At 45.6% G+C, this 21,174-nt stretch overlaps 1 protein-coding gene across 4 annotated transcripts in view; it reads left to right on the plus strand.

Moving 5' to 3' along the window:
* AFDN (afadin, adherens junction formation factor) overlaps window positions 1-21,174 on the plus strand; it is a 112,497-nt gene that overhangs the window by 51,817 nt on the left and 39,506 nt on the right. For 3 of the 4 annotated variants that reach the window (XM_087817751.1, XM_087817752.1, XM_087817753.1), the window contains exons 10-19: window positions 437-699; window positions 4,275-4,344; window positions 8,174-8,292; window positions 11,870-11,931; window positions 12,055-12,260; window positions 14,842-14,987; window positions 15,282-15,376; window positions 16,031-16,296; window positions 17,643-17,786; window positions 19,248-19,446. In XM_087817751.1, the coding sequence (XP_087673877.1) occupies window positions 437-699; window positions 4,275-4,344; window positions 8,174-8,292; window positions 11,870-11,931; window positions 12,055-12,260; window positions 14,842-14,987; window positions 15,282-15,376; window positions 16,031-16,296; window positions 17,643-17,786; window positions 19,248-19,446 (1,570 nt within the window). Of the gene's footprint in view, window positions 1-436; window positions 700-4,274; window positions 4,345-8,173; window positions 8,293-11,869; window positions 11,932-12,054; window positions 12,261-14,095; window positions 14,117-14,841; window positions 14,988-15,281; window positions 15,377-16,030; window positions 16,297-17,642; window positions 17,787-19,247; window positions 19,447-21,174 lie in introns of all 4 variants that reach the window. The other variant, XM_087817750.1, reaches the window with a different exon arrangement.

The raw sequence follows: 21,174 nt of genomic DNA on the forward strand, positions 1-21,174 counted from the left end.
CCTCCTTCCTGTACTCGTGTGTCTCGGTTGTGGATGGTGGGCCGAGCTGTTAACATCCGTTCCGTCCTGGCATCCCTCCTTAGCACTGCAGCAGACAGGTCCTTAGGAGTCTCTTGTCCGATGACCTGCACAGACTCACCCTCTGTGTGTAAAAGGGGCCCTGTGCTTTCTAATGCAGTTGGGGTATGCCTCAAAGCAAGGCACTGGGTGCTGACAGTAAAATGTCCAGTCGTTTTGACAGTGTTTAATTGGTTTTACAGTATTAGTGGAAAATACATTAAAAAATTACCAAAAGTCCAGAGTTTATTAGATTATATGTATTATAAAAGGGGGACTCGTGGTTTTGTTTTGTTTTCGGGACTCGTGGTTTTAAGAGTCTGTTTGAAGTACTGAGTACTTTATGATGGCAGTTTCTTTGATTTTCTTCTGTTTTTAGCTGTTTGGTTCAGGAATTCAGCCCCATCACTGTGACCTCACGAACATGGACGGTGTTGTCACTGTCACGCCCAGGAGCATGGACGCGGAGACGTATGTGGAGGGGCAGCGCATCTCGGAGACGACCATGCTGCAGAGCGGGATGAGCGTGCAGTTTGGGGCATCGCACGTGTTCAAGTTCGTGGACCCCAGCCAGGACCACGCCCTCGTGAAGAGGCCTGTGGACGGGGGCCTGCCCACCAAGGGCCCCAGACATAAACCTGGGTAATTATCTGCAACGCATCACCTCTGAGAAGTGCACCGTGTCTTTCATTGTGCTTAAAACTTTACAAATTAGCATAGATCATGGCTTTTTATTTATTTTTTGCCTTAATTTTTAAAAATTCAAAGTGGGTTTGTGCTTCCAGTTCTTGTTTATTTAGTTGGTCTCAGGGAAGAAGACGATAGGCAGGTCTTGACTCCATCTTAATGCTGGGAGTTGTGGTTGGTTTTTAAAATATTTTGTTGTTTATTTGATCCTTTAAAATAATACTTGATTTGCTCTTTGAAGAATTGTGCTCTGTGTAGTGATCCTGTGTAGTCAGACTTTTTGTCGAGGGGTTCGTTTTTCTGTTGCTGATGAGGAAACACATGCGATCTCTGAAGGATGCCAAATATTTTACACTTGAGCTCCACCTAGTGCCTTTCTGGGGACTCGCCGTGTTGGTGTCTTACTGGAAAACAAGTCCTCACTGACTCTAGTAAACGCTTTGTGGGGAGGAAGGAAGACTTGCTGTTTGGCAGTGTTTAGCCATGTGACTGCCCGTTTGCCGGCTGGGAGGGTGGGGCCGGCGCCTGTGCACTGAGTGGAAGCTGTGCGCAGCCATCGCTGGCTTTCCCGCACTGCCCTCCGTGTTCCGTCCGGGACCTGCCTTTGCTTAACCACCCGGAGCCTGGACTTTGGGCCAGCTGTGAACTTTTAGAGTTTCCTCACGTGGGTCTTTGGGCAGTGTATCGGCATTATCACTTCTACTTTGGTGGTTCCTGGTAGGTTACCAGTGAGCTCTGTGCCTCCTGGTCCATTCTTTGTCCATTTTGAATCCTGCCAAAGAGAAGGGTACAAGGCGGCAAGGGCAGACTTCCTGTCTTCCCAGGAGCACTGTGTGATTATCACATGCTAATGGACGCAAGCTGGGAATCTCACGGGCTGTTTGAGATCTGTTTCTAGCCATTCACCTTGAGCTCCAGGTGTCAGCAAATGACCAGACCCCTTAGTTCCCAAAGAAAACCAGCATGTGCCTTTACTACCTGCTTCTCAAGAAATCTGACATTGACGTGAGAGAACCCACAACCTAGGTACGTGCCCTGACCGGGAATCAAACCTGCAACCTTTTGGTGTGCAGGGCAGCGCTCCAACCAACTGAGCCGCCTGGCCAGGGTCAGTGTTATATTTTTGCATGTAGCTGCCCAGTTTTATCAGCACCATTTATTGAGGAGACTGTCCTTTCCCATTGTAAGTTAATTGAGTGGGTTTGTTTCTGGGCCTTCTGTCCTGGTCCACTGATCTGTGTGTGTGTTTTTGCCAGTGCTATGCTGTGCTAAGTATAATTTGATATCAGGAAGGTGATGCCTCCAGCTTTGCTTTCTCAAGATTGCTTTTATAACTTGGGATCTTTTGTGGGTCCATACAAATTTTAGAATTGTTTACTCTCTTTCTGTGGAAAATGTCATTGGACTTTTAATACAGATTGAATCTACACATTGCTTTGGGTAGTATGGACATTGTGACAATATTAATTCTCCCAGTTCATGAGCACAGACACCTTTCCATTGTTTTGTGTCTTCAGTTTCTTTTATAAGTGTCTTAACTTTTGACTGTACAGGTCTTTCACCTCCTTGGCTAAATTTATTTCTAGGTGTTTTACTGTTTTGATGCAGTTAAACTTTTCCCTCGGTGTTCTACTCAGTTCTGATTTCATTTGAGTCCTCTCTCTCTCTCTCTCTCTCTCTTTCTGTCAGTTTTGCTAAAGGTTTATTAATTTTGTTCATCTTTGAAAGAACAGGCTCTTAGTTTTGTTGATCTTTTCTATTGTCTTTTTAGTGTCTATTTGCTGTTATTTCCTTCCTTCTAGTGATATTTGGCTTTGCCTTTTGTTTTTCTAGTTGGTGGAGGGATATGCGATCCGTGTGTTCTTAGCTGCAGGGTCCAGGCTCTGTCTTCAGAGCCTTGGTGACGCCCTCCTAGCTAGGGAGCACGGTTGATGTGATGAGCGGGGCGGAGCATGAGGGACTTCTGAATTCACCTGGGCTGTGCTCATGGAGCACCCGTGTACTGTGACTTTGGGCTCTGAGGGCTGAAATGACCAAGACCTGCTTCTTACATTCAAAGCCTTACTTGGATAATGTCATCAGAGTCATGGATAAGGTCACGTTACAGTTGCATATCCAGAGTGCAGGACAAGTGGACCCGTGTTGAACTTGGAAGCTTTAGTGGCTTTGGGGAAAGGGCCTTGCGTGGTGGTGAGTGCACGCGTGCTTCCAGGGTGATAACTGCAGATGGAATCAGGGGGCCTTTGCTGTGCTGTTGTCCGTCTGCAGAAGAAGAGAGGGGCGGCAAGGTGTGTGCTGCTCTGCTAGGTGGTGAGAGTGGGAGGCCAGCGCTCAAGTTTCCTATTTGATGATCTGAGATGAAGTGACCACTGAGTTCCCGTTCAGGCCAGCACAGACCAGCTGAACGTTGTCTGTTTTGTGAATATCTTGGTGACAGAGGATAAGCATTTAATTTCACGAGACTGGGATATATTGTGTAAAGTCATTTTCAGAAGTTGATATTTAGCCTTTAGTAAAAAGTTTTACTTTCTCAAAAGTGACCATTTTAAAGTGTGATACTATTTTGCATTACAAGTTGGTTTTGTTTTTACGGTGATGGGGTAGAAGAGGGGTTCGTACCTGCTTTTCCAATTTGAAATTGTTTCGAACCTTTCTGTCCATTCCTAGGTTTATTCTATAGATTGGGCTTAAGTAAAATTTTCGAGTTAACGTAGTGCTTTGCAATTACACCATATACTTCTCAAATACCATAAAAAGGGAGGTCTTAACTTTTTTAATTGTCTTATAAATCCTAGGAGTTGAAGTGCTGGTTCACACTGTTGGTGTCCAGGTGTCTTGGGGCTCTTTGCTCTTTGGTTGGGCCTCTGTCATGGGTGGGACCAGTGGACTCCCTCTCCCTTCATTTGTGCCAAAGTTTTTTTTGTGTGGCCCAGGTTGTTGCCTGTTTAGAATGAGAGTTTGTTTATAATCTGAATTAATTTTTCATAAGGATAATTTAAAAGTTTTGGGATTTTGAGTAAGTCTAAAAATTAAACAAGCATAACTCTTGTTCTGATTACTATGTTATCAAAAATTTCTCCATTTCTTTATTTGTAGCCCAAGTAGTGGGATCCATAGAAATCATCGGATGACTCTAAGCAGCGGCAGCTCTGCCCTGCGCTGCTCTGCCTGTGAGCACCATTGCCCCCATAGCTGCAGATGGGCTCCTGGCACCCGAGACGCCTGCTGTTCATTTCTGTGCCATTTGCAGCCTAAGGAGGCTTATGGGATGAAACAGCTTGCTTTTTTCTTTATGGTTCTTTTCAATTTATTGTTTTTAAATATAGTTTTAAAAAATATCTTGAGAGTATTTAGTATATATCAGTAAGGGAAGTGTTTTATCCTAGAACTTCGTGTGCTGGAAGGAAAGTGACTTCCTGAAGACCTTGCACATGGACATGTTGAGCCAACTGCTCCTCTCGTGTTCCTAGGATGGGACTCTGCCTATTGTTCGACAGTTCTTCACTCTGTGTTTCTTTCTATCCCGACAGCATTGTTCAGGAGACTACTTTTGACTTAGGAGGCGATATTCACAGTGGAACAGCATTGCCAACAAGCAAGGTAGGTGTTGGCATCTTACCTGACAGGCCGTGTTTGTTTAACGTTACAGGACACTGGGTGAATTATGGCAGTGCACCTGTACACTGTTGTACAGACAGATCCATCGTGGCCTTAACTGTGGGCTGTTACCTCTCAGTGATGCACTGGACAGTGGGCAGGCTGTGTTTTCCCTGAGGAAGGGGCATTGCTTTCTCTTCTGTGCTGTGTGTGACCAGCCCATCTCAGTCAAGAGGTCCCTGAAGATAATGGACTCCTCTCTCCTTAACTCTCAACCTAGTCCCAGCTCCCACCTGTCAGCCTACCTCTTTGGGCACTTTGCTTATCTCTTGTGTAATCAGTTATTTCTCTTCTCATTTTGGTTATCTGCTGCTGGGAAACAGATGCCCCAAAACTCAGTGGACTGAAACAGCAGGCATCCTGCGTGCTTACAGTTGTGCAGGTGGTCTGGACTCACCTGGGCAGTGCGTCTGCTGGTCTTGCTGATGGTTGTTTGTGTGAGCGCATTCGGCCGGTGGGTTAGTTGGTGGCCAAGCTGTGCTGGGACATGGGGCCTGCTGGGCCCCCCATCTCCCTGTCATCTCAGGTTCTCTCCAAGGCACCTTTCACCCCATTGTCTCTCCATGGGGCAGCCAGACGTCTTGGTGCCTCCCAGGAACCGTGGAATTTGCAGGTCTCCGTAAAGCTTGGTCCAGGAACTGGTGCAGTGTCCATTCCTCCACGTTCCCATGGGTAAAGCAGTGCCCAGGTTCTGCCAGGCTGGGGCTACTTGGAGGCTGGGACCAGCAGACTCCCCAGGCCTGGAACATTCTCACCAGCATCCAAACAAAACCCTCCTGTCCTCCAGCTCCTGCCCCAGGTTTCTCCTGCTGTTCACAGCGTGATTTCTTGAACAGATCATTCTTCTTCCTATACCCCACCTTCTTTCCTTGGCTCTCCTTTGGCTCCTGCTCCTTCATGGGGACTATGTCTGTCGGGCACTGATGTTCTCCAGGTTGCCAAGTCTGATGCTTATTTTCCACCTGTCTTTGCTGGGTCACCACCTGTACTTGGTGCACTTTCTTTTCAGCTCCCAGGGTGTCCCTCCCCTTTTCTTCCCACCTGGGTGCTTGTTCCTTTTCACTCTGGTTTGTTGGTTCCTCCTCTACTTCTCTTCTGAAATTTGGGGTCCAAGGCACCAGACCCGGGGAGTCCTTTCTTTTCTGTTGATCCATGCTCCCTGGGGGATCTGGCACAGTTGCCAGAGTTAGGACATCATCTGTGTGCTAATTACTCCTGACTGTCCTTGGCCCTGACCTCTCCCTGCTCCAGAGTCTTGCTTGAGGTGCCCATGGGAACGGCTGACACGTATCTCAGGTTTAACACAGCTACCACCTGGATCACCTTTGTCCAGCCTCCTCTGTTCCTGATCCTTCCCTGTCTCGGTAAATGTTACCCATCCACAGTGTTGGCCCGGGATCTGTCACAAGCTCTCCTCATGCTTTTCGTTCCCTCAGCCTCCACATCCAGCCATTGGCCTTTTCTCTCTGCTCCACGTGTGAAGCAGCCCCCAAGTGTCCACCTTTCTCTACCGTCACTGCAGTTGTCACAGAGCAGAAGCACACATAGCTCCTTAGGTAGCAGCCCCTCCTCTGTGCTGCCCTGTCTTCACTCTCCTCCCAGCAGCCAGACCGATGCTTCCAGAATGTAAATTAGATTCTGTTACTACCTCTTGTTCAAAGACCCTGGGGGTTTCTTGATTCAGATATCACATAGTCCTCACCCTGTCTTACACAGCTCCCTAGGACCTGCCCACCTCCCCTCCCAGCTAAGTGTGTGCTGGGTGTAGCTCTGTGACTGCATGCAGGCCCCCTGGCTGCTGCTCCTTGGCCACCAATGTCCTTCCCACCTGCTGTTTTCACGTGGCTACCCCTCAGACCTCAGCTTACGTCATTTCCTTAAAGATGTGCTTCCTCAAGCATCCAGGCGCCAACAGCAGCTTATTTCAGATTCTTAGTACAGCCTTTGTTCTCATCTGATACTTACCTTGTTTATCGGTTGACTGGGGCTCTGTGAGGGTCGGGCTCTGGCCTCATGAGCTCACTGCTGTACTTCTGGGGTTACACTGCATGTGGTGCACAAAAGAGTCTCAGCAAAGACCTGTTGAATACTTGAATGAGTAAACACTCTTGGAACCAAATACAGCTGTCTTTATAGAAAAAATCTAGTTTTTTATAAAATGTCAACATAGAAAACTTCATAAATTGAAAAAAGTAAAAACATGAAAATTGCTCACTCACCGTTTATAGTTGTCTATTGATAACATTTTGATGGATCCTTTTCTGAACTCTTGATGCACGTGTATTTGTTTATACATTTTAACACAATTGAATCTGTCTACACACACATACACAAACTCCTTTCTGCCCTGCTTCCTCTGGCTGTTGTTTTGTGAGCATTTCCTTTGAAAATCACTCGAAAACAAGCTAAATTGTATTGTAATATGTTAGCATGTAAACATACCGTAATTTATCTATCCACTGATTATTCTTTTACAATAATTTTTGTACCCTAAGTATTGCTGTCTGCTGACCAAGCAGTTTTGTTTCTATGAATGTATCTTATGGGATTAATTACTGTGAACATATATATATATGTTTACAGGCTCAGTTGTCACGACACCCTGTACTGGTGAGCACTTTAAACAACATAAGGATTAGCTTAATGAATTCTGATGAAAAGACAACAAAGTGTTATACAGCCGTACAGTTCTGTAGCACAGAAATAATACTGTGACATGTTCACAACGTACGAAAGAGAGTAATTTTTTACAAAGTAATATCTCATTTACGGAAAATGTCAAAAAGTGCCGAGTGTGACTCTCATTGATGAGACAAGGGTGGTTTTATTTACTGACCTATGCTCAGTTTCCATAGTGAACAGATGTGGTGAGAATTCTTACGTAACATTTTGCTGCAGTGGGTTTCTTCCTATAAGCTCATTGACTGTTCTGATGGGTTTCTTAATATAAATAAGTCACCCTTTTTGCCTGTTGTAGGTTGGTTAGGAATGTGCACTGTTTGGAAGGGTTTAAATGTACTGAACTGGGTTGCTATACATGTGTTTTTCCAACCTGCATTGATTAAGGGCAGGAAATACAGCAGTTTCTGTACTCAATTCTTCATTACATATTGAGCTATATATAATGAGCAGATTTTAAAATCCTTTCTTAAAACTAACAAACCCGCCCGGCCGGGCATATCTCAGCAGTTGAGCATTGACCTAGGATCCAGGTGACTGGGGTTCGATTCCTGGTCAGGGCACATGCCCGGGTTGCGGGCTAGGCAGCCGATCAGTGACTCTCTCATTGATGTTTCTCTCTGTCTTTCCCCCTCCTTTCCTCTCTCTGAAATCAATAAAGATATATTTAAAAACAAAAACAAAAAACAAACAAAAAAAACTAACAAACCAAAGAACCTAACTCTTCATATTGTACATAGTCCACCAGCTCTGTCCTGATATACGAGAACTTTGGGGATAAAGTCACTGTTACTGCTGTGCTTTGAAGAGCCCTGTGCATACCATGCTGGCAGGTCTGTGCTGTCACGCGAGCATCTGGCCTTTGCAACGGGAGCGGCTGTGTGTTTCATTATTCTTTAATAACATCATGCTCCTGGTACCACTATGCCAGCCCCTGCACGCAGTGTGTTTCTGGCCTGTGCTCTTCTCTGCATCCTGTCTAGTCCCCTGCCCGGCAGCCCTGCGCCATTATGGCGCCCTCACCGGGAGTGCTGGGTGTGAAGCCTGGGTACCTGTGCTGTGTTATAAGTGGCCCGTGTTTCCCCTTGGTTAGAGCTCAACTAGACTGGACAGCGACAGGGTGTCGTCCGCCTGCAGCACAGCCGAGCGGGGGATGGTGAAGCCGATGGTCCGAGTGGAGCAGCAGCCCGAGCACCGCAGGCAGGAAAGCAGGTAGGACTTGTTCGTTCTCATTGTGAAAGGAGGGAAAGCTTGCCCAGAGAGGGTCTGGGGTAAAGTTATTGAATATATAAAGGTTTAGTTGACATTTTTAGAATGTTAGCAGTAATTTTAAGAGCGTTTCCACTTCAAGTTGTTGACGGGGAAAAAAATGCTTCGTCTACAGTGTGTCCTTTTATGCTGCACTGTCATCCAGTTCAGACAGGAAGCATGTTGAGTTAAAATGACTCTGTTTTAAATAAATGTGCTACTCTAAAACATGGAGGGTTTTACAGGATTTTAATATTTGGTAACATATTTATATAAAACTAATCATTTTACTCATTTTTAGAATAAATTATCATGTTTAAAAATGCACAAAGCTAAAGTGATCTTGCAGGAGTTTTGAGACCCATGGAGCACCATGCAGCTGCGTCTCACGTCCTATGTGGGTCCGATGCTGGTGGGTCTCCCTGCTGAGGCAGATGGGGGTGAATTAGTTTTTCTTCTCACATTGTGCCTGCCTAGTTTTTTTGAACAGAGTACTGCCTTTTGTTATTTCCTTTTCTTACGATTTTTAAATTACATGTCATCTTACTAAATCAGAATTTTACTTCCTTGTGATCTCTAAAATGTTTAAATGTTGAAAATTACTGTCAGTGCCTCCAGTGTGGTAGTTAAATACAGGCGGTGTGTCCCAGTGGCTGGCGAGTTTAGACTGCAGCATTGTTGGTACTGAGCACTGGCACTGCAGGCTTTCAGTGACTCACACAGAACTGGGGAGCAAGATGGGCATTTCACCTGCTCTCAGCAGCAGGGACACTAAGGCGCCCCCTTTGTTTTTGTGCTATTTGGATGTTCAGTGCACCATTCTGCCTGTTCCCTTTCACAGATCTGTTAACAGGCATTAGCTGAGGCTGGTGACTCACACCCAAGGTCACTTATCAATTCTGTCACAGGCCACTGGCACAGGTCTTTCATTTTCCAACATCCAGCAGGGGGCACTGTAATCATACGATTTTAATATTCAGCACAGTAACTAAATTTGATATGGAATTTCAGGTTTGTACCTTGTTTGTATTGTGGGCTTTTGGTTATTAAAATATTTGTTGGCTTTGTGAGTTTTTAGACGTAGTAGTAAATAGTCTACTTTCCATATCTGCACTTGTCTTTGGTGGTGTGTTCTAGAACAAGGTGTTCAGAACAGTGAATCAGTATTATAAGGAGCGCCTGTACTACTTGTGAGAGAGGTGCGTGTCATAGTTCTGAGCCCATAGATAGCTGAGTGAATCAAGAGGCGAGAGAGGAAAGATTGATTAGGATACGCAAACTTAGTAAGTACACATGGGTGATACGGGAAGATAGTATGGTAATGGTGTTAAAATAGCCGTATGATGCTTAATTGTATGTCAGAAATTATTTTATCCTGTGAACATACATGTTAATTAACTTTTTCAAGGTCAGGTTATTTTGCTTTGCAAAGACTTATTAAAGGTTTTGTATTTATAAAAATCTAATCTGCTTTAACAAGCATGTTTAAAATACTGATTTTAGTCAAGGAAGAAAATCTTTTAGAATGATGGAAGTGACTTTAAATTATCACTGACACTTTACTTTTTCAATGAGAATTTAAATTCTTTTATTTTTATTAGATTTGTTAAATTGATGAAACAAATAATTTGTAAAGTTTATCCAGGATTATTTTGTGGATATTAAATTGAAAATACTTACCTGCAATTTTAAATGCCTATAAATAGGCCAGTGTAAGAGAGACATATTATTATAATTGAGCATTTAAATTATACTGTGCTTATAAGAGCATTTTTACACCTATGTTGTTGAGTTAAATCTAGGTTACTAAGTCATAGACTGCATAAACTTCAAAGCATGTAATTTGATGAAGATATTTTTAGCTTTACTTGTAATGGTTATCCTAGTTCAAGTTAACTCACATTTTGTTTTCTCCTCACTCATCTTGGGTGCGTGGAGATGAGGTGGGAGGGAGAGAGCTGGCTGTTGGAAAGGAGTTGTCACTTTAGTTGCCAGCCTGTCACTGTATAGGTCTGTGACCATCATAGGTGCTTGCTTTTTTCATTCCTGGAGAAGATTTTTATTATTTGAACTAACTTATTTAGTGAGTGGATATACCAATGACTCCAATAACTTGATTCTGCCCAGTTCATCACCATTTATTTTAGAGTAATAGACTTAAATGTTGTTGCTGAAAAGGACTGTCATTTTAAATCAGCAACAAAGGCCCTGGCTGGTTTGGCTCTGTGGTTAGAGCAGCGGCCCAAGGACTGAAGGGTCCTGGGTTCGATTCTAGCCAAGGGCACATACCTCAGTTGCAGGCTCCGATCCCTGCCCTGCACAGGAGGCTACCAGTTGATGTGACTCTCTCACAATGAGGATTAAAATAATAAAGTAAATCAACAATAAATGCAAGTGCCCTGAGAACTGTGTTGACTTTCCATTTCACTAAATTAGAAGATTTATTTGAATCAATATTGACCTCAATTTGGTTTGAGCCAATATTTAACTCACTAGATATTTTCATTACAATCCCCACTACTTAGTTTTCAGTTAGCTTTGCAGAAAGGCAAAACACATTTATCTCATGTGTTTTAAAAAAGTCTTTGCTTACTAATGGCTTTCAAATGTTTTCTGATCAGAGTGCATAACACAATATCATATGTTTACATTATGCCTGGTGGACACATTCCTACATATGTGTATGTTTATACTTATAACTGAAAGAAGAATTTCCTATAACAGAGCCCTACCTTATAGCCTTGTCAGGGGGCAGGGTGTCCCGCAGTTTGAAAAACTCTGTAGTACCAATTACCTAACGTTTGAATTAACTTGGTTTTGAATACCGAGAAATAGATAAACAATAGTGCAGTGCTAGTTCTTAGAAATGTTCCAGATTATAGTTTCTCTTTGTTTACATTTTTGGCAGTTCCCTTATTTTTGTGGTATTAGGCTAAGTGATGAAAAGTGCCTCGAATTTATGTGAGTTAAGAAAAAAGGTGAGCAAGCAGGGTGTGTTCTGTGAGGCCTGCATCACTGTGAGCATTGAAAAGGCTGACCCGATGGCTGCAGGGGAACCTCCAGGGAGTGTCTTGTCTGGCCTTCGTCAGGAGAGAAAGAGGTCATCTGGCTCTTGGGAATTTTTCCCTTTCCTCTGTAGAAGCTCGGTTTCGGGCTCCGAGTGGTGTAGATTGTCTCTGTCCCCCAGCAGGGTCTCTTTATTGTCACTTGAGCCATGACTGCAGCAGGTGCACTGCGCTTGGCTGTGCTCTGTGCGCCGTCTTCATTAATAATAGAGGTTAGCAGGCGCATCTGTGCTCCCCGCGGAAGCAGATACTTGGAGGAACTGACCTCCAAGTGACCAGCTGGGACAGGATAACTGGGGATGCTCCTCTGAATATCTGCGTACGTCACAGATATGGGCGTGAAAAGGAGGCTTTGGGCTCTTTCTTGTTTTAAGAAAACTACAGAGTTTTTTAAAAGTTTCAGAAATCTCCAAAGGTGGTCAGGATGTCATCAGCTTCGTACCTGATTTTAAGAGCTGGCAACCTTTTTCTTCCAGGACGCAGGATGCCCCTGGGCCTGAGCTGATTCTTCCTGCGAGCATCGAGTTCAGGGAGAGCTGTGAGTAACTCAGTCCACTGTTAGTGAGCGACTTCTCGTCCCACTTTTCTCCATCTGATTTTCATGTTTTTTTTCCCTTTTGTTCTTGTTTTCCTCTTTTCTTCTTTAAAAACCTTTTCACAGCTGAAGATTCATTTTTATCTGCCATTATAAATTATACTAATAGCTCCACCGTCCATTTTAAGTTGTCACCTACGTATGTGCTCTATATGGCATGTCGTTACGTACTGTCCAGCCAGCACAGACCTGAAGCCAGTCCTGCAGAGCGGACTCACAAGGCGATGGCCATAGTCAACAAGATGGTGACCATGATGGAAGGCGTGATTCAGGTGAGCCGCCGCGAGGCCCGCGCGCAGCGACCGCTTGCAGCTGGAAAGCAGTCAAGCCGTTTCTTTAATATTTCAGATTTGGCTTCATATTTAACTTTATGTTAAGAATTTTTTTCTAAAATTAGAGTTACATGCACTGTATTGAAACTGTATAGCTTTAGAAGTTGAAAGAAATACAAACTTTTATTCTCTTTCTTTTCCACAAACTTGAGAGTAGGGGAAGATAAATTGTGTGTGGTAACATAATTATCATGAAAAAGGGCCTTAAAATTGTAAGGGCTGTTGGGAGAAAATTCTGAGACTTGATGTGGGGTTTCTTAGAATTTATAAAAAAAAAAAATGTATTAAGATGAGATTCACATAACATAAAATTAACCACATTAAAGTTAATAATTCAGTAGCATTTAGCACATTTGCAGTGTTGTTCCCAAGCATTTCCATCACCCCAGACCCCGTCCCCACTGAGTAGTTCGCACCTCCCCTCCCAGTCCCTGGCAGCCCACTTCTCAGAGTTCTTTAATAGATGTAAAAGGCGCTCGCTCTTTTCTGGGAGCCTCCTGAGATGCGGGTAGGCGGTGGCAGGTGTTGTGATAGCTCTCATAGGTTGTTAATAGACGTCACGACGTTTCTCACCAGGAAACGTGGGTTCAGGCTCTTTCATCAGTCAGTTTGAAAATTTTAGGGAGTCAGGGTGTTCTCTTGGTGGAATGGTTGGTTCCTTTTGGGTGCTCTCTGTAGTTGATAAGATTGGCACACCCATTTTCCAAACCTACAGGTAATCTGAAGATTTGGTCATAGAGTAAATTTACAGATTTTTAAAAACTTTTTCTAAGTCATGTGTCAGTGCTATTACTCATCTATAAAATTCCAGCTCTGTAATGTTAAATAACACGATTAGATGGTCCTGTTGGGATCGTTTGAGGTAAACTCACCTTTTAATTTCTTCAGAACTGCTTTTAAAAGGCATAAAAAATTAAAGACATATTGTTTCTTTTATGTTTGAGTGATTGGCATATGACTTTGATGGAATTATTCTTTTACCCAAGTAGGGGTGAAGATTAAACAGGAAAGTCATTTTATTTGGACCACGTTGTCACCCTTACTGTTCTATAAACAATAGTGGTTTCCTTCTCAGTTGCTGTTCAGAGCCCTCATCTGTCCCCATCACGTGTGGGTGTGTAAGGCCTGTTTCAAATTATGAGACTTCTGTTAACAACTTTGATAGACTTTTACTTGTTGAATTTGACCTTCACTGAAATCACCATTAACAAAACTGGTCTTTTAATGTCAGATGTAGGTTCAGTGCATGATTGGAAGAGTCTCAACGTTTTAGAAACCAACTGAATAATTTAAAATTTTTAATTTGTAAAAACCCACTTTCAAAAAACAATTTACTCTTTTTTAGTATGGGTTTAAGTTTTTTACATATTTTTAGACTTAACTTTTTTAGCTTTTATGTTGTTTCTGTTGGTCCTTCCTGTCTCTTAGTCTCCTCAAGAACCCAGGGGAAGAGACTCGTCCCTCAGACGTTCGGGAGGCCTTCCTTTGTAGACCTCTTAAAAAGAGACCAGTGTGTGTGTCCATGTGTTTACTGTAATGTCTTTATTGATAAGCTCTCGGAATTCACTTAGTTAATTGTGCAGATGCTAAAAAGACAAAGCTTCCCTTTAGGTCGCCCACTCTGAGCGCTGTAATGTGACTTAGGAACACGTAACTAGGTGTTGTACTGTTGTGTCATACCTTTGTGTTAGCGTTTTGATTTTTTTGACCGATCATGATTGTTTACAAGTTTCTTTCTCTCGTTCTGCTTGATTTCCCCTCGTCTGTTTTTCCAGGAAGTAGACCAGGTTGATCAGGTAGGACCTGCTGCTGGGAGCCGACCCTGGCTGCATTGGCTTAGCTGAGTTTCCATGCTGCTTCCATGTCAGACACAGTTCTCCCAACTGGACTGAGCCGTTCATAACCCTCATTCAGCAGCTGAAACACGCCGTACTAAACCCCTTTTGACTGCAACCTCTACGAGCATTTCATAATTTCTGCTTAATGCACTTCAGTGTGGATATGAAATGACAGCAGTTCTGTTTCTTCTCCTTGTCGTTTACCCCTGGTTCCTCTTCTTTGGATCTCATCTGAGGTTGCCTGGCCTGCACATGTGGTCGGGAGACGATGCGATAGATCAGTACTGGATACCGGGTTGCTTGGTGTCCACGCCAGCGACTGCGAGTATCAGGGTGGTTGTGGGTAACCATGGATACACGTGTATACACGCAGATTACCAGATAATGCACAGCCTCTGATTTGGTGCTAGATCATCTGATACCCCATTTCTCCATTGATTCCATAAATGGTAGCCAATTAGATCCATGTGTCTCTGCGTGAACCCTACAAGCCAAAGACGCAGTGGTTATTTCCCACTGCTGTGTATGTACTCAAATTCCTTTGCAAATATCTGGTATCTGTGGTAAATACCTCGGTGAGATGGGATGGTACTGGTCTATCGAGCAGCTTTTCAGGAGCATCCTTTCTGTTGCTGTTGTCTCTGTTTGCCTGTAGTTGCTTAGGGAGTGTGTTCTGCCCACAGAAGCAGAAGAACATCGCAGGGGCGCTTGCTTTCTGGATGGCAAATGCGTCCGAGCTGCTCAACTTTGTCAAACAGGACCGGGACCTGAGTCGAATCACACTGGATGCCCAGGACGTGCTAGCGCACCTGGTTCAAATGGCGTTTAAGTAAGGAACATGTTTGGGGAGATGACAGTGTTCTGTAAAGATTTAAATGGCAGGTTTTCTTGTGAAACTTTCAAAACTGCTCTTAAAGACACCAAGAGCAGAAGTATGTGCACAATGTGCTGGCTCGACAGAGGGACTCACTGAGCCACACGCATTCCATGAATCCTGGGAGTAAAACTGTTTTGTATTTTTTGTGAAAATGGTGATGAAAAGTACAGATTGTTTGGCATGTGCTGTGTCTGATGATAGCAGCCCATCATGCTGAGGTCATTGAAATTGTTCGGGTATTTTCAGATACCTGGTCCACTGTCTTCAGTCGGAACTGAATAACTATATGCCAGCCTTTCTGGATGACCCCGAAGAGAACAGTCTGCAGAGACCAAAAATAGGTTAGGATGCTCCCTTCCCCCTCCCTCCTCCTCCCTCCCTCCCTCCCTCCCTCCCTCCACTTTATTTTAATATTCATACATGTAAGAGGGCAGTATTTTAAAAATAAACGAGATACCATATTGGATTTGGCATTCTTATTAAAAGAGTAAATTTTAACTACCCCCTGTTGTGTTTCAGAATAGTTCTTATTTTGGTGTTTCTTTTTTAAAATATATTGTTATTGATTTCAGAGGAATGGAGAGGGAGAGATACAAACATCAATGATGAGAGAGTCATTGATCGGCTGCCTCCTGCACGCCCCCTACTTGGGATTAAGCCCACAACCCAGGCATGTGCCCTGACCGGAGTCAAACTGCAATCTCATGGATCCTAGGTGGATGCTCAACCACTGAGCCACGCCAGCCAGGCCTATTTTCGTGTTTCGTGCTGGTTGTACTTTTTCAAAAAGCCTCAGAGTGAACTTTAGTGTTAAATAAGTGTAGTTAATGCCCACGTGTGGTTTAAAACACATCACTGTTTCCTATTTGAATGAGATTGGTGTTTTCAAAGTGGTCAAGCAGGTATTGCTGTGACTGTTACTATCTAAATTTACTGCTAAATTGTGTCTCCTCGGGTGACCTTGGGCGCCCTGCCCCACCCGTGTCTCTGAACAGATGACGTTCTGCACACGCTCACGGGGGCGATGTCGCTGCTGCGGCGCTGCCGGGTCAACGCGGCCCTGACCATCCAGCTCTTCTCCCAGCTCTTCCACTTCATCAACATGTGGCTGTTCAACAGGCTGGTGACCGACCCCGACTCGGGGCTGTGCTCCCATTATTGGGGGGCCATCATCCGCCAGCAGCTGGGGCACGTGGAGGCCTGGGCGGAGAAGCAGGGGCTGGAGCTGGCTGCGGACTGTCACCTCAGCAGGATTGTACAGGTGGGTGTCCATGGTGCTGCTCCCACTGTGATGTCCTTGTTGTAAATGTCTCAGGTCCTGTTGTGGGCGAGAACTCAGACCCAACAATACTCAGCCCTCACCGCTGGGGCTTTCACTTGTCCGAATCCTGAAGCCAGGGCATTTGTTTGCCTGTGTCTCTGTAGCCAAGTGCAGCCAGCCGGGGGCTTGCACAGCAGAACTGTAGCGTCTCAGCTCTGAGACCAGGAGCCTGAGGTCAGGTGAGATAGGTGGGTCCTCTGGGCTGAAGGGAGGATCGGCTCCAGGCCTCTCTTTCAGGTCGTGGGGTTTGCTGGCATCTTTGGGGTCCTGTGCTTGTAGACACCGCCCCTGAATTATCCTCATCTCCACAGGGCATTCCCTGTGCACATGTCTGTGTTCAGATGTCTGCTTTTTGTAAGGATAGCAGTCTCATGAGGGTCTGCTGACCTCACTTTAACTTGATCACTCTGTCAAAACCCTGTCTCCAAACAAGGTCACTTTTTGAGAGACATGGGAATAGGACTTCCCACATGTGAACTCGGGGTACACTTCAGCCCACAACAGGTAGTACCTAGTACAGTAAATATCTTTATAGGGTCTTTTTTTCTGAGATTAGTGAGGTATATTTACTTCATAGAGCTCCATACCGAAAAAGAAGTTGTTTAACAATGGACAGTAACTCCTAAGAATACAGAAGCAGGAAACCACAGAGCAGAAACCTGCGCAGGAATAGATACACAACAATGCAGAGGAAGGAACCGAAGCCACCACTCCAGAAACTCACTAGATTACACAGGAGAGAGAAGAGAAGGCGGGGACGAAGGAAGACCTCACAGAGGGTCCTAATGGCCTGCGACTCGGAGGCTCTTACACATCCAAAGACTAGAAACTGCTGTTGCACAGTTAAAGGAATGAGTATCTACAGCCTCAAAATCTAGGACAGTAATTTTTTGTCATTACAGTGTGTAGTTTTGTATTTACTTAATTTCTTACTCTGTTCTGAGGAGTTGAACATAGAAAGAGGCTACCACCTCCTGCTGAGTTGGCTGGTTGTGGAAGAGATCCTAACAGTAAACTACGTTCAGACCCAGTGACACTGAGTCTGATGGTCATGGATGTGCTTAAAGTTTCTGAGAATGTTTTAAATGCTTTATGAACATTAAACAGTTGAATTTCATTATTTGTATATTTTATTAAACTTAAGCGGCCGTCTGAAACCTTCTGAGACAGTAATGGAACTGTTTCCTTAAAAACACCTGCGTTTCAGGATCAAGTCAGCGAGTCATTGCAGTGTACGTGTTACGTAAAGGGGCCTGTTTCTGAAATACTTTTATTCCTTTGAACAGGCCACCACCTTGCTCACGATGGATAAGTATGCCCCCGGCGACATTCCCAACATAAGCAGCACCTGCTTCAAGTTAAACTCTCTGCAACTTCAGGCCTTGCTGCAGAACTACCACTGCGCACCCGATGAGCCCTTCATCCCCACGGTAAGGGCAGTGCTGCGCACGACATGGACACGCTCTCACGGCAGGGCGGGGGGTGGACGCAAAAGGGGACTCATTTAACATCATGATACTACTTCAGAAATAAGCGTATTTACTTGATTGTCGTACAAGATCATTTTTGCTGTTGATGTATGAGTTCGGGTTCAGTGGAAGAAGTAGGGTTTTAACTCTGGATTCGGCTCTTGGAAAATCATCGGACGGCTGGTGGGGAGGATGTCAGGAAGCTGCCCTGGAATCTTCAGTTCACAGCGCACTGTGCACCACTGTGCTTGAGACCAGAGGCCTGCGAGCCGCTGTCCCAGCCACAGGTGTCCTCCCATCGCGGGGCCGAGGGCCTCCGTGCAGCTGCCCGTCGACCTGTGCAGAGGCGGCTGACCGGAATCCAGATTCTCATCAGAAACCGTCTGGATCTGCATGTTCCTGCTTCCCACCCCAGTCCACACTGTGCCACGGCCGGCTGTTGATAAAGTGGGAAATGCTGCAAACACCTAGCATCATAGTTAAAACAGTTCTGGTTCAGGTGCCTAAGAATTAGAGAGAGAGGCGCATTCATTAGCTGAGCACAGTGATGCACTGACCTCCAGCACCGAGTTTATGCCAGCAGACGATGTCCTCAAAAATAGCCCCAAACTGGAGATGACCAGCTGTCTGCCGGCAGTGCGCCTTTGAGAAGCTGTGCTGTAGTCGCTAAAGGAATATGGCACTGAGTGAAACAGGAGGAGTCACGCACACGGCAGATGGAGGAATGTTAGGAGGTAATTTGCACGGAAAAAGTCAGATATAAGGTATAGACAGTGTGCTTCCATCTGTGTGAACTTCAAGAACAGATGGGTGGGACCACGTGGTGAAGCTGGGCAGCAGTGACTTGGGACGAAGGAGGGAGCCAGGGCCGCTTGCAGCTCAGCTGGTGCGTCCGTCATTGTGTGTGATGTTAGGTGCGCGAACTTCCTAGTACGTGTGTGATGTGATGATGAAAACTTCCAAACAAAATCCCATACAAACCCATAATTGAGAAAGAAGGTCTGTATAAGCTGGAAATAGGTATTTTATCCTGATTTTTTACATTTAACATTGTGTAAGCTTTTTTCCTATGTCATTAAACATTCTATGAAAACAGGATTATTAACATTGGATGTGGAAGAATTGTGCAAGGAAAAAAATGGGAGAGAAAACCCATTTTCTTGTGATTGAACAGTTTCTTTTTATTTAAAGCTACACTTTATTTGAAATTTACAATTAATGTCTTGGTTCATAGACTGATGTGTGTGTTCTGCCGGTGTTTCGCTGCTTCACAGGCTGATTTTGAATCTGCATACGCCGTCCTCCCTCGTGGCCTGCGTGTGTGGAGGCAGCCCCTGCAACGCACAGAGTCTTGGATAATAACTGGTCAGCTGCACCAGTCCTGTAGCATTTGTCTTTAACTTTTCATTTTTTTCTCACCAGGACCTCATAGAGAATGTTGTGGCTGTGGCTGAAAACACAGCGGACGAGCTGGCGCGCAGCGATGGACGGGAGGTGCAGCTGGAGGAGGACCCCGACCTGCAGCTGCCCTTCCTCCTGCCCGAAGACGGCTACTCTTGCGACGTAGTCAGGAACATTCCCAACGGCTTACAGGAGTTTTTGGACCCTTTGTGCCAGAGGGGTACGTGTTGTTTACGGTGCCTGAAGTGTGAACTGTGACCTCGATTCTGTGTTCTCATCTGGCCATCCACTCGTGTGGAGCGTCCCACGTGCTTCTGAAGAAGCTGCTCTTCCCGAGACTGGGAAGGAAGTGTTTCCTGGTGACACTGGGTCACAGGGTCCTGTGCATGGGCTGCTCCCCCGATGAGCACTGGCTCTGCTTGCTGGGGGTCACAGTCTCGGGTGGACCTGTGCTGGCAGGAGGGGCTGTTATTGCTCCTCCCTCCTTGGTGTTGCCAGGCCTGACAGCTGGGCGCGGCCTCCAGAGCTGAAGTGTAGTTGCTTGTGCCAGTGGAGCAGCACGGGCTTCGGAACCAGTCAGCCCGGGTTCTGATCCCAGCTCTTCTCTGGTTCCGATTTCTTGTTGGAAAGTGGGTGTGGGTACAGTACCCACCTTGAAGGACTGTAGCAAGGTGCCCTGGGAACCCCAGCTCAGCAGCTCTAGGTGCCGGTGGCTGCCGCTGTTGCCAATGCCACACCGGCACTGGTTTGTGCTGAGTCCTGGCCCCGGCATCTCACAGAAGTGCAGCTCAGAGCCCCCTTTTATTATGTCTCACATTTTCTCCTTGACTCATGTGGATGGAAATGCCCGGCTATACCTGAAGCAGGAGCTTTTAAGTTAGATCATATTTCAGTCCCAGTCGGCTGCTCTTTTGTAATGTGGATTTCAGATGAGTAGAAAACAGACCCAAGTTTTAGGAGTTTAAGCAGGTCCTATGTCCATAGGTATATAAATTCAGTGAGTTTGGTGTTGAACTTCAGTGACTACTTTATCATCATGTCCTCAAGGATTTTGGCAGTTTAAAACATTTTCAGGGCTGCTTCTGTAATGACATGCGAATGTGGCTGTAGCTCTCCAGTAACTCAGAGGTGGGGGTCGGGGCCTATTCCAGGGGACTGGTGTGTGACCTGTGGTGGGAGAGGAAGGAGGCCCAGGCTGTCATGCTCTTCTGAGAAAGTCAGGCAGTGGGAGTCCCTGAGCTGGCCCAGCACCAGAAGAGTGTCAGAGGTGGACCCTGGAGTCCTTCCTGCTGCACCACACCCTCACCTCTTCCCATCATGGCAGCAGCCCTGGGCCAGGCTTTTTGCCCAATTCTCCCGTTCTCCCACCTCCACACTGCTTCCAAACTTCACAGCCAGGTGTGTTTCTGGCTCTCCCCATCTCCTGTAGGACTGAAGTCACCCAACTGCGGCACAAGCGGCATCTCCCTGCAGCCAGCCTTCCTCCCGGGAGTGCCCGTGACGTGTGTGGTCGGTGTGGAATGCGTGCTGTATGTCCATGCTGGGCCCAGGGCCTTTAGACCTGTTCTTACTTTCCCTGCGTCTGTAGAACCTCAGCCTTTTCTAACACTTAAGCCGTCTTCCCTGTGAGTGTTTCTTAGGTTCCTTTGTGATGGTTTGTGGCGGCATTTGAAACGTATTTGTAAGCTTACTGTCTTCCATGTTCACGTGCAAGGCCCAGAGGGCGCTGGCTGTCCCTCACTTTCCCCTTCCCCAGCACTGACTCGGGCTGCACATGGACTGTCAGAGACTGCTGCTTTCATTACTACCTGTGAAGACGTGCGGGAGTCCCACTTACCAGTGTTCTAAATCCGTAGTTTGTGGTGTGCACAGCTATCGTGGAGCCCTGCACACCATGCATGTGCCGTGGAGCAGGCAGTGGCCAAGTTGGGAGCCGTGAGGTCTCGGT

Source organism: Miniopterus natalensis, chromosome 5 (genome assembly GCF_054644295.1).
Source record: "Miniopterus natalensis isolate mMinNat1 chromosome 5, mMinNat1.hap1, whole genome shotgun sequence".
NCBI classification, from domain to species: domain Eukaryota; kingdom Metazoa; phylum Chordata; class Mammalia; order Chiroptera; family Miniopteridae; genus Miniopterus; species Miniopterus natalensis.